Source organism: Xiphophorus couchianus, chromosome 16 (assembly GCF_001444195.1).
Source record: "Xiphophorus couchianus chromosome 16, X_couchianus-1.0, whole genome shotgun sequence".
NCBI classification, from domain to species: domain Eukaryota; kingdom Metazoa; phylum Chordata; class Actinopteri; order Cyprinodontiformes; family Poeciliidae; genus Xiphophorus; species Xiphophorus couchianus.
Genome location: NC_040243.1, coordinates 3,546,547 through 3,560,010, shown reverse-complemented (window position 1 = coordinate 3,560,010; position 13,464 = coordinate 3,546,547). Strand labels below are relative to the sequence as shown.

The window sequence follows — 13,464 nt, the reverse complement described above, 5'->3', positions numbered from 1 at the left end:
GTAAACTGCTTGTGTTTACATATCAGTTCGAAACGCTAGCAAGCAGCTTTATGAACAAGTAAACGAAGAATATTATATCTTTAATTTCAGTATGCTTTAGTTATTAGTGTTACAAACGCACAATCTAGTTCCAGCTAGTTGTAGATTTTCCCCATTAATTATCTTTTTATTTAATTCAGCTAACAAAAATGTTTTTCAATCTCGGTTTTTGTTATTCGTCAGTAGTTTCAAATACATTCTGCAGTAGCAGTAAATGAGCAGAGAAGAAAGGTTATTATAGTTAACTAAAACTAACATTTCTAAGGTTTATTTTAATGTTTATATCCAGATGCATCAAGATAAATATGAAACTGAAAACTAACTTATGACTTTAACATTTCACCCTTCTAAAAAATACATAAAACAATTATGAAGACATGTGTTTATTTTTATCTCTTTATAAAATATTAAAGTTCACTATGAATTTACGGTAGATCTTCCTACAGAGTACGGTTTAAAAATATGGAGCCTGGAAAGACTAGCAACAAAAAAAGGAAGAAGAAAGAGGAAGGATAACAGGAAGAAGGACATGAAGAGGGAAGGAAGGAAGGACACAAAAAACAAAGGGCAGAAAAAAGGAAGGAGGCTGGAAAGTAGGAAGGATGCAAAGATGGAAAGAATAAAGGATGCATAAAAGGAAGGATCCAGAGAAGGAAAGTAAGAAAGGACACAAAAAAGGATGGAAGTTTATTTATATGAAACATTTACAACAGCCGCGGGTGACCAAAGTGCTTCACAACAAACAAAACATCACAGGTAGATAAATGATAAAACATAAAATAAAGATCAGTAAAAATAATACCACAATTTCAAAATTGGGAGAAAACATCAATAACTAACGATATGAATAAAAACCAGAACAACACTTAATTTCAGCTGCTCCTCTTTAACTGGCTAAAGAGGAAAGATGTTTAACTTGTTGTGTTGCGATGTGTAGAAGGAGAATAGATGTGTCTTCCGTCTGGAAAAACACAAGAAATTACAAATTTCTACTTCAGATAGGACAGAAGGAAGGAGAGAGCAGTTTCCTAGCATATTATGTTTTCTATGTTGTGGGAAATAATCTCAGCGTTTTTCTAATGTAACTTGGCTGAACATCTTAAACTGATTTCAGTCCTAATGGACGCATTCAGGCTCTGCAGCTATTACAGCATTAGCATAACTGAAACCTGGGTTGAGTTTTGAAATCAGCTGAGAGTTTCCCAGCGTTTTTTCTGTGTCGAAGCTCCACATCAGAGACTCTGGGGACGGATCTGCTTTCCAAGAAGCCAAACATGGAGTTCAGGTTTCCTTCCCAGAGCAGCAGGCCTCGTTTTTAAAACGAGCCGAGGAAAAAACGGAGAGGAGGAGTAGAAAAAGAGACTGAACAAGCATCTGAAACGAGTTCTTACAACAAGGGCTCTGACCGATGGGGTGGTAAAGCAACACAATTAAAAACTAACAGAAGAGATTTGGTTTATTTAGCCTCTTAAAGAGGGAAAAGATGTGTGTATTAATTTTTTTAAGTCATTTTTTCACCATCTTATTCCTACATTTATAGATGCCAGAGTACCAAATTAAATATTTATTTCAATATATAAATATTTAGTTAGTAAAATAAACATTTAATTTGGAGAAAACTAAATATTTAGCCTAGACTTAAACATTAAGTTGGGAACTAAATTTCTAGCATATTTAAAAATAAATATTTTATTAACAAATTAATTATGAACAAATTTCAAAATAAATATTTAGTGAGGAAACTAAATATTTAGTTCCCAACTAAATGTCTGAGTCTGATCTACATATTCTAATTTTCAAACTAAATGTTTAGTTTGCAAACTTTAATATTTTGCTAACTAAATATTCAGTTCAAAATTCAATATATACTGTGCTATGGCTAATTTTCAAACTAAATGCTTATTTTTCTAACTATATATTTAATTCAAAATTTTATATTTATTTTTCTATAACTACTTTTCAAATAATGCTTATTTTTCGATATAAATATTGACCAATATCCTAAATATTAAGATTATTGCTAGATATTTAGCAACTTTAAAAAAATCTTTACAGTTTATTTAGAGGTCAGCAAAACCAGTTTTTATTTTTGATATCCCACTTCTGCTAATGGGCAAGCTAATTTACATATTAGCTAAATATTTGCTAGCAATCTAAATATTTTGTTAGCAAAGTAAATAGTTAGCTTGCTTGCTAGCTAAATAGCAAGCAACTCATTTAGCTAGCAAGTATAGAATAAGTTGCTGTTTAGCTAGCAAATAATTACAATTGAAAATAAAAAGAATTGAGCTAATTCTAAAACGCTAATCATAAACTTTAGCTTCTCTCAAAAATCACGCAGGACAATAGTCGATTTTGATCTGTACTCTACCAAATAAACATACTTTTCTGGATTTTTTTCCCAGGCGGGGAGCGCGAGCAGAGGAAACAGAATTGCTACGTAAACAAGTTTCACTCTCTTCAAAATAAGAGCATAAATATAAACGTCTAAATACCTGAACAATTTTTTACAATCTATAACAAAACTTCAACACAGATTTGAAACATTATTCAACTGAAAGTTTACAAACCAGCCAAGTAAATCATAATTTATCCAGAAAAACAATTATTTAGTGGAAGTTAAACATTTTCATCGTTAACAAAAATACTAGAGTGCTAAATGAATTTATGTAACATATATTCACATACAGATCGGATTTGTCTAGACTGAATTGAGGTTTGTGGATTATTTTTCTGAAATCTGGGTTTGTTGTTAAACAAACATTATAAACTAAAAAAATGTCTTTAATTTAATGTCAGTGTCAGACAGAAAAATAAACTTGCATCTTGTGACAATCTCCAGCAGAGCAGATTTGACAAGAGTTCTGCGCACCAAAGTCTAAACCAAGTTAGAGACCTAAAAATAGCTCAGACGTTTGAATTTTCAGACTTTAGGATCATTATTGTCAAAATGAAAGCGCTTTTTCAGCAGGCAGATGAAGGCTTTCCACTTCTGTCTGAGCTGGGTTTGTTTGTGGGTCAGACAGGAATAAACACAGAGCACATTAATTATGTTTGGCAAAAATATTTTGATCATGTTTTTCTTTTGAAAGGTTTGATTCTTTCTGTTAAACTTTGTGTTTTTCTGCCCTTTTGATGACCCAAACTCCTCGATGTAGCAGTGAATAAGTGTTGACTTATTTACTTATTCATTTTATAATGATAATTATAATCATGATAATGTGGCAATCGTGTTAATAGCTAACACTTTTACTTAATAATTTGCTCATCTATTTATTCCTTATTTGCATTCATTTTTTATTATTTTATTAGTAGTAGTAGTCGTCATGTTCGTTGATGTAATAGTGGTGATGGTATTCATTTATTTCCTTTATAATGATAATAATATTAAAAATGTAGTGATAGTGGCTAACATTAATAACTTAATAACTTGCTTATTCACATTTTATTATTTATTATATACTATATTTTTTAAATTAATTTATAGTACATTAATTATAAATTAATATTATTAGTAGTAGTAATCATGTTTGGCAACGTATTGGCAATAGAGACAGTAGCTAATATTTTTACTACATTATTTGCTTATTTACATTTTATTTATTACATATCATATTTATTCTATAATTTATATTACATTCAGGATTATTATTTTATTAGTAGCAATAGCGTTAATTTAATTACTTATCTTAAAATAATCAGAATAATTCAGCAATAGTTATGTAACTAATACTTTTACTCAGTTACTTGTTATATATTTATTACATTTATTAATCTATTCCTTATTTATTGTTATTAATATTATGTAGCGATAAACGTGGTAGCTAATTTAATGACTTCAATATATTTTGCATAATTTATTATTATACATCACATTTATTTATTTACTTATTATTCTTTAATATAATTATTGCGATTGATGAAATAGCGTAAGTTTAATTAAATTACTTGCTTATTTACTTGTTATTCTTGATATATTATTATGATATAGAAAGATTGTAAAGTGTTAACATTTGCAGCCCTGTTTTCTACATAAACAATGTTATCTCATATTGTCATAATTTAAATCCAGATCTCTCAACACGTCTGGATGTGTGAGATTTTTTGGTAAATATGTCAGACATAAACCACTCAGAGCTTCCCACAGTTGGAGAAGTTATTTTATCCGGGTAAAAAAGCTGCAGCGGTTCTCTGGGGACAGAGGCCAGATGTGGACAGCTGTCCGTTCCAGCTTAAAATGTCGCAGTAAAACTTTCATCCAAGGTTTGGGATTAAAGCAGCCAGGAGCTGCTCCAGCATAAACTCACCCCTTGAATTTGACAAACTTTTTTTTTTTTTTTTTTTGCAAAAGTGGAGCTATGAATGCTGACTAAAGAATTTTAAAACATGAATTACTTTCCTTCCAGCGGGACATAAATATTTAGTGTTTCTTGTGAAAAGGACTGCTGGATCACAGAGGGGGTGAGGAAGGTTTTTCTGGTCTGTTAGCAACCTCTGCTGGTTCAAACGTGATTATCAGTTTGAACTCAAACTGATTTTACTATATTCATATTTCATTTCTGATCATGTAAGGTGCCAAGAAAACAGAAACAACTAAGGAAAAGGTGAGTTAAATATCACACTTGTATGATATTCTGAAACCCTAGAACAGAAAAAGACATTAATAACAATGCATAAAACATAGTTTTTGAAACAAATGAACACATTGTTACATAAATAAAGACTATTTCTATTCTAATCTATCAAAAAATATTGTCTTAAACCTATAGTTTATCTGTCTTATGTACATTTGTATTTTAGAACTCCTTTAACTTTAATAATTTAACTATAATAACTAAGTCATTTTGTGGATTTATAGTCATTTGTATTAGAAGTTGATTTGAAACGTAAAAATACTAATTAATACTGTTTCAGGCATGTTAGTGCCTGAAACATTTCAGGCACTAATACATTTTACTGTCTAATTTTCTCTGGATTAATTTATAGATTAATATATTTCTATGTGTATGCTTGTTATTATTTTATTTATTAATTTATTTTATATTTAGACAAATTTAGATTACTTACAATATCTCACTTATATATTTATATAAATTTTATAACGCTTGTGGTTATATTTGTATTTACTAATATTTAACACTTTGGATAGAGTAGCTTGTCAACAAATCGCAATGGTATCAATAAAGTATATTGTATTGATGTAAACAACCTTTCAATAATAAAATAACTACATTATTTTTGTAAATCCGTTTTAAGAATATACTATTCATGGTAAATAACAGACTAAAGATGTATGTGAAGCCAAGGATTTCAAAATTAAGATAAAAAACGCAGCGTGCACATACATACGTAGACTAGTTTATGTGCTTTTATTCTGAAAATGCAGATGTTACTTCTTTAGCCATCTTCCGGTGTCCACAGTTAGCAGCAATGGCTCGCCTGCTACCGCTTAATGTTGCTGTTATTTCCATTGTTTTGTTATTTATATGCGCAAATTTAGTATCATGTAATAACGGCCGAAGGGTAAGAGTTAAATAATCATTCGTAAATATATTTTTAACAAAAAAAGCGATGAGGGTTATTTTATTTATGCTAACGAGTTAGCGTTAGCATTGTGTGATAACGTAGAGGCTAAACGCAGATTTTGATTATTTTCAGGTCGGTGATCCGTTGGAGGCCGAACTCAGTGGATTCTCGGTGCCGCTTGAACACTCGTTTGAACTCGGTGAGAAGATATTTTAATTGCGAAGAAACAGAAGCGTGTAGAACATAACTCATGCTAGTTTGCTAACTAAGTATTCTTGTGCCCACCAAGCTAACGCAATTTCCGTTGTCTGTCATTGTAAGGACAGACATTCTGTTTTTCTTGTGATTTTATAGATATAGTTTGTGTCATAGATGCTTTGGAAGTTTATTGACCAGGTTGAATAAAATTTAATGTTCAACTTTACCTCCAGGCGTTGTAATTTTGGCATGTAGTAAAGCCTTGTCTTTATTTAAAATGTATCTAAAAAAATGTAAATATACAAGTCAGAATATAATGTAACTTTGCATTTACACTCCCTTTCAAGAATTTCACACATGTTCAGATTAGAGGACAACATAAAATGATATCGCATATTAAATTTGTTTACATAGCAAAAATTGTTATTGTGACAACTCAATAAATAACCCAAAAGTTTAATTTCAGGCTCAATAGCTCCAATTAGCATGGCAAATGTTTAAATTCATGAAGGAACAAATATGTCTTCGTTGGAATAACTGAAGAATGGCTTGACTTTGGTTTGCAAAGCTGCATCTGAATGAAAGATTTCTGCAAAAACACGCTTCCAACACATGAAACTAACATATAAATTAGAATTTTTATTTACTACATAAAGAGGATAATGTATATTTATCAACATGAATATACATATACTAGATTTAGCCCAGTTAGGAAAAGGTGATCAGGCTAATTTTCATGTAGCAGGTTGATTGGATGGATTAAAAAGAACTAAAATCAGCACACATGACCTGTCATTTAAGAAAGATTGCAATATGTGGCTAAAATTAATGTAATTTACAGTAAAAACCCATAAGAAAACAAAAACAAGTCACATGTGAGGGGGGAAACATGTAAAAATACTAATTAATTTATTGAAGACATGAGTACAATGATAACAGTTTAATGATGTTGGCTGTGTTTGTAGAAAATCAAACGTAAGTCAAAGTCAGTATTTGAACATAAACGCCTCATATTATCAATCACAATGGGTCGGCTGTCAGCTCTTCTGATTACCAAATTACTACCGATTATTTTAGTAATCGATTATTCCATTGATTACTCTGACAAATTCTACAGATTTTTTTATTTAACCAGTTAAACCTTTTCATTAAATATTTGAAATACATAAAAAAATACAAATAAATGATTTAATTCCTTTTTTAAAAAAATATTTTATGATCCCAAGAGGAAATTAAGTAAACAAAAATATAATATAAAATTAAAAAATAAAAATGTTATTGCCTAAAATGCATATTTACAGACAAATGTTGTTTTATTTTATCTTAAAAGCAAATTTTTTGCCATTTTGGTTTAATTTCTGCTCTGAATAAGTTAGTTTTTTTTCAGGAAGTGACTTTTTTTCTGTCTCTGACTCAAAAGCTGATGATTCCATTTTGCTTTTTTAATTATATATGCTCATAGTTGTTTGCTCTGTTTTGTCTTCAGATGATGTTGCAAAGTTTCAGTCGCGTGGATCCTTGCTGCTGAAAACGGGTCGGGAGCCAAGCGTCTCTCTAACTCAGAACCAGCTGTCAGAAGACGACCGCTCCAAGCTGAAGGTGAAACTGAAAAACCAATCTTTGACTGGGACCTCTGGATTTGTTTTTGTTTTTTAAAAAGCGATGCCTTTGTCTGGTGTGGTCTCCTCAGGAAGTGGCTGCAGTCGACGGCCTGTACAGAATCCGAGTGCCTCGGGTTTCCCTGCAGGCGGACAGACAGACGGAGTGGCAGGTGGACGGTTACCTCATAGCGTTTGTCAGAGCCGTATGTGTTCAGCTTCAAAAATGGCAGCAAAAACGGATCAGAAGTCACCAAAAAGAAGGTTTCTGTGAAGAAGTTTTGTTTTGTTGTCGTTCCCAGTGTGCGATGGTTGAGTCCCACCTGAGCGACGTGATCACGCTCCACACCGACGTGTCGGGATACCTGATCGGCGTCTCCATAGTAACCTTACCTGGAGCCTGCAGAGGTGCCGAGGTCGAGGATGAAGTCGACCTGGAGGTTTACAACACAACTCTGAGCATCATGGCTCCTGTAAACGCTCCAGGGTCAGTCTTTAAGCTTCATTTGGTTCTGATTCATAAGAAATAGTTAGAAAATAAAATTGTTTTTCTTTTCTTTTTACTTAAGCAACAATAAATTAAGCATTATTGCTTAAGTAGAGCTTGAACTATTTTAATTAAACAAAGTAACTTGATTTATTTATGTTTTTTGTAGATGCAACACTTCAAATGTTTTTATGTTAAATGAAAGGCATCCAGTTTGTTTATTATTTTGGGCTCAATTTGAAGGAAACTGAACAAAATATTTTGTTAATTCTCCCCAATAAAAACAGGATCTACGTCAGTCCTCATTTGAAAACATTTTGTGTATTTGGTTTTGGTACAACAAGTAAAACCAGATTTGGTGTAATTTAGCATGCAAGTCGACGGGTCGATGTGGTCCTGGTTACCATGACAACAAAAGGAAAGCAGAAAGTTAGGAAAAGATGATCAGTTTGTGTTGCGTCTAACATTTTTTAGACTAGATTTTGATTTAAAAATCATAGTTTTGTCCTAATTTATTTAATTTATTTTTGAATTGTGGTTGGGAGGGCCGCATAACGTCAATTCAGAGTCCAAAAATGGCCCCCAAACCCACTTTGAACACCCGTGATCTTAATGTTTCTCCTTAGTTACATATAATCTGCTGAGACAAAGAAAACGTCAGTGCGTTTCTGTTTTTTTGTTTTCTTATTTTGTAACTTTATAATTTATTCTTTTCAGTTTCAATTTGTTGTTTTTTTTGTTTAAAAACTGATTAATTTAAATCTGTTTTTGTTTTGTTTTTCCAGACCGGAGACGGCTCTGTTCCTGGAACGGATGGAACAAGAATCTGAGAAGAAAGGAAAGAATCCACAAGAGCAGAAATCGTTCTTCGCCAAATACGTAAGAGCGATCCGAGTTTCTGCCGAAGCTGTCAGGGTTCATAAAAGGTTTAAAAAGTCACAGTTAATTCATAGTTAGCGTTTAGCGTGTTTAATATCAGATCAGAGATGAAGTAATCACTGTTTTATGGCTTATAGTGTAGATTGTATGTTGGCGCTGCACTGCCAGTCAGCTGGCTGCTGCAGGACTTGAAAACTTTCACTAACTGATCTTCCACCAACGCCAAGAAATAAATCTTATAGATATGGCTGGGCGATATGGCTTAAAGATAAAATCTCAGATTTTTGTTTTCACACCAAATCCGATTTTAATAAATGTTTTATTTTTATTTTACAAAAATATTTTCAGAGTTGTTTTTATTTCAAACGTCCCTTCTGTGAGTTATTAGCGTCAGGCTATGAGAATTTTGGTTTAAGAGATTATAGGCAAATTATTAACAGAATAAAGTCGCAATTTCACCAAAAACGTCTTGAAATTACGAGAAAAAACTTTTTAATGAGAAAAAAACGTGTTGAGTTATCAGGATCTGCTCAGTTTGTGTTGTTCTTTTTTGGAAATACACCCAGCTGTTGCTGCTGATAATAATTTAGGGCTGATGTGTTAAAATGTTAAGTAGTTCTATTAAGTATTATCTATAAACCTTCACAAGATGCTCAACTTTCCTCATTTAACGCTTTTATTTTTCATGTAAGATTTCTCGTAAAATTACGACTTTATTCTGGTAATATTACGACTGTACTCTCATAATCAGAAAAAGAAAATCGTAGCCTAGCCCTAATATTTTGTCGTAGATTTAACATGAATTCAAATTCAAAGTAAATAGAGGCTGTAAAACAAGATGGCCGCCCTGGTTGCGCTGACATCACTCTGAACTTTGGAAACTGAAGGAAAAAAAATCTCAATTTTCCACAAATAAAATCTTCAAAAACCAAAAATTTGATTAATTGATAAAATTATTTAGCAATTGATCAATTTCATCAATGAATCGTCCATAATGATCAACATATTTTAGCTGCAGTGGGATCAGTTATTCTAAGTTTTTGAACAATGTTATATTTCCTTAAAGTTTTCGAGCCCTGAGCCTCTAATACCAGATTTGATATATTTATTGATTCTCTCACTCAGCATGACTTTCTGCCTGTGTGCAGCTTCTGCAGAGACGGAGGAAGCATGAAGCGCATCGGCTGCTTTTGGCTAAAATAACAGAATGCTTTCTGTTTTTCCAGCCTGTCTTGTTAATGTGAGCTTCCAGCCACGCTTAAACTTAAATTCTGAAACATTTTAAACCATTTCAGAGCTGCAAAGTTTTCCTTCATGGCTGAAATCATGATTAATCGACTATTTAAATAATCAACAACTAATTTAGTAATTGATTAATTGCTAACTGGAGAATAGAGACTCAAAGGCCATTTACTGAAAAACAACAACATTCAGAGCAGGAATTAACCCAAAACTGTACAAAATATATATATTTTGAATTTAAGATAGAAACACTTTTATTTGTAAATATGTTTCTTTACCTGGTTCAGATTTACTGAAGGAATTCTGTTTTTGCATTTTAGGTTGTTTTTTTCTTTTACTTAAAAAAGGAATTAAAGTGTTTATTTGCATAGTTTAATTTATATTAAATAAAAAAGGCTTAAGCAGTTAAATAAAAAATCTGGAGAATGTTTATTTTTTTATCTGATTAATCCATTATTCTGACAATCAATACATGAATCAATAACTATAATAATTAAGTTACAGACTGACTTTCCTTCACCTGCTAAATCAAATGTAAAGCACCAGGCAGTCCGAGGGCCATTGGAGACAAAGAAAAAAGGAGTAAATTCACCCCAAAAACCTTTGTCGTTTCTGACTGAAAAGTTGAAAATTTGTTACAAAAAACTCAAATTTTGAGATTAATCTATAGTTTTTTTTTTTACTTTTGAAACTCAGAAATTTCCACGTTTTTTTTCCTAAAAAATTTTAGGTTAATGTCAAAATTCAACGTTTTTTTCTAGCAAATGTTTAACTTTGAAACGGTCTACATTTCCAAGTTGTTTTCTAGAAAACCTTTGATGTTTCAAACTTAAGAAATGTCCAATTTTGGACACTTGGAATTTCTAGAAGATTTGGCTTTTTAAGCTCAAAAGTTTTCAAAAGAAATTCTGGAAAATTTCATCTTTTTTTCCATTTTTTGGACAATTTTCGGCTTTTCAAATTTAGAAATATCCAAAAGAAATAATTCTAGACAATTTTTGATGAATCTCAAAATTTCTGAGTTTTTTCAGAAAATTGTCAACTTTTGAAACCCAAATATTTACCAGTTTTTTTTCTAGAACATTTTCTCTTAATCTAAAACCTCCTTCCTATTTTGGTGTAAATTCACTCCTCTTTTTTCTGTCTAGTGGTCGTAATATGCTGTTGCAGTAGGCAGAGCTCTTTTTGTTAATTTTATTGGGTTCCTGCGGCCCGGTTCTGTGCGGTCCGGCCCGGTCCGTTGTTCTGTGCCGTGTTTGTGCCTCACTGTGTGTCCAGTGACTGTGTTGCTGTGTTCCAGTGGTATTTGATTCTGGGAGGTGCCATCTTCCTCATGCTCACCAATTCCGCACAGCCCCCAGCAGGGGGCGGCAGAGAGCAGAGCTGATTCCCACTGAAGTACAGTTTCCTTACTTGTGGCTCTTCCTCCTCCTCCTCTTCCTTTTATTCTTCTTCTCCGTTTGTGTTTAACCACAAACTGTAGTTTCTCACTTCTTCCTTCTTTTTCCTCTGTTAGCCCTCCTCAAAAGTCTAAAACCAAATACATTTTAGGCTGATAGTTTCTAAAAATCGACTGAATCCAAACCTTTAGAAAGTTAGTGGAGCCTAAAAGTTTTTGGTGTTTGACTCTCTAGTCTCTAACCCTCCTGGAATATTTTAACATTTTCTTTTTCTGTTGAGAAATAAATCCGACCTTATCTGGGAGGAAATAAATCAGCAACTTTTACCAAATACATGCAAGTGATCACAGTTAATTCTAAATTATAGTAGTTATTTATACAGGGTCTGTTTTTCTTCTCTTGCAGTGGATGTACATCGTGCCTCTCGTTCTTTTCCTGATGATGTCAGGCGCCCAGGACCAATCAGGCGGCGGCGCTGGGGGTGGAGCCGCCAACGGAGGTGGTCGATGATCAGCTGATTGTTTCTGTTTTGTTTTTTTTCCAGTATCATTCACTGAATAATAATTCTCAGTTTTTATCTGCTGTACATAAAGCTATTTAAGGAGGAACATATTTGTTGTGCATCTAAAATCTGTACAGTAAAGAGGAAACTTTGACCTGCAGGCGACTGCACTTTTACTACTAATGTGGAAAATAAAGTATTTATTACTTTACTTGTCTGTTTATTTATTTATTTCACTAGATTCATGTTGTTCTGTAAAATTCCAGTTGTTTTTAAATCTGCTTTATTGATAAACTTGTACTTAAAGGGGGATAAAAGTTGCAAAATAAAGCTTCTAATGACTTCTAAAGTCTTAATGAAAGTATAATCCGATATGACCACCAGGCAGGTTTTCTGTATAAGTGAAATTAAATAAGAAATGGCCTAATCTTAGAATTAAACGATTAATAATTTAATCAAAACGATTCTTTTAGCGCCCTCTACTGGAGAGGTTGCCGTTTTATTGGAGACAGTCATATTTTTTGACTATCAGGCTTAAGTTTTTCTGTAAAGTAAAAGTTATATACAGTTGACTTGTAACTGTATAAAAATGTAGTGATTACTGTGTAAATTCATTCCTGTTGTCCATGTTATTTCAAATTATGTTTAAAAATATGGAAAACGGTTAAACCAGCAGCCAAAAATTTACATAGCAAGCTAGCTAGCTAGCAATTTTGGTTATTCGGTTATGGCATCATAAGAGGAAAAAATAGATTAACTCAGTCATATTTTCACCATATTATTCATACATTCATAAATATCACAGGTTCAAACTAAATATTTAGCTAGAAAGCTAATTTGAAGCTAAATATTTAGATGCTATGCTAATTCACTGGCCGATATAAGCGGATGTGGACTATCAAAATAAAAGCTGGCGTTACGAACATCTAAACTCCTTTGAGAGCTTTTCAGCAAGTGAATTTGGATAATAGCTAAATATTTAGCTATGAAACATATTTTGAAACTATAAAATGTATAAATATAAATAAAATGGAAATGAAAACACAACTTTCTCATGACAGCACAATATAATAATAAATGTATCTACTTGAACCGTACAGGTGTGTTTTTACAAGCAAAGAAGATACTATAAACTTTATTTGACATGTTTTGACTCTTTGTTGCCTCATAGCTGAGTATGGTAGCTGCTGCTTTGACTGTCACATTTGTAGACTATTTAAAGAAAAAAAAATGTTTCCGATTTTTCTGAGACTCAGTCTCGTAAATGTCTTGGATTTTTAAACAGTGCAAACTTCGTTTATAACTCAGAGTTTATAGCATTTTGACTTTAGCCATTTCAAGTGGAAATAAATCTGAGGGTATCCTACCTCATTCCTCGCTAGAAATTTTATTTTTATTGTGTGTTATGTGAAAAGTCTTTTCTTAAGTTTTTATATCACTTGTAACTCAGTATTCATAAAATGTATAATATATGTTTCTGTAACAGATATGTTAGAGAAACACAAACTATTTGTAGCTGTGTTTCCATTACAAATGTGCGCAAAACCTTGTAAATATTCCACTAATGTCGAAAAAATACAATTGCTGTGTTTC

At 32.2% G+C, this 13,464-nt stretch overlaps 1 protein-coding gene across 3 annotated transcripts; it reads left to right on the top strand.

The window, feature by feature from the left end:
- Positions 1–5,412: 5,412 nt before the first annotated feature.
- On the top strand, positions 5,413–12,082 carry emc10 (ER membrane protein complex subunit 10). 3 transcript variants are annotated; one of them, XM_028042836.1, is made up of 8 exons: positions 5,413–5,562; positions 5,698–5,764; positions 7,250–7,362; positions 7,454–7,567; positions 7,664–7,848; positions 8,634–8,727; positions 9,876–9,967; positions 11,775–12,082. In XM_028042836.1, the coding sequence occupies exons 1-8, from the start codon at positions 5,470–5,472 to the stop codon at positions 11,806–11,808; spliced, it is 792 nt and encodes a 263-aa protein (XP_027898637.1). In that variant the 5' UTR covers positions 5,413–5,469; the 3' UTR covers positions 11,809–12,082. The 3 variants fall into 3 exon arrangements, with proteins under 3 accessions (XP_027898637.1, XP_027898640.1, XP_027898638.1); XM_028042839.1 differs by lacking the exon at positions 9,876–9,967 and adding an exon at positions 11,270–11,367 and having other exon boundaries at positions 11,775–11,827; XM_028042837.1 differs by lacking the exon at positions 9,876–9,967.
- The last annotated feature ends 1,382 nt before the right edge of the window (positions 12,083–13,464 follow it).

Coding starts and splice junctions, on each gene's coding strand:
- emc10 (XM_028042836.1), top strand. CDS start 5,470: ATGGCTCGCCTGCTACCGCTTAATGTTGCTGTTATTTCCATTGTTTTG. Junction 5,563..5,697: donor CATGTAATAACGGCCGAAGG/GTAAGAGTTAAA, acceptor GATTATTTTCAG/GTCGGTGATCCGTTGGAGGC. Junction 7,849..8,633: donor GCTCCTGTAAACGCTCCAGG/GTCAGTCTTTAA, acceptor TTGTTTTTCCAG/ACCGGAGACGGCTCTGTTCC.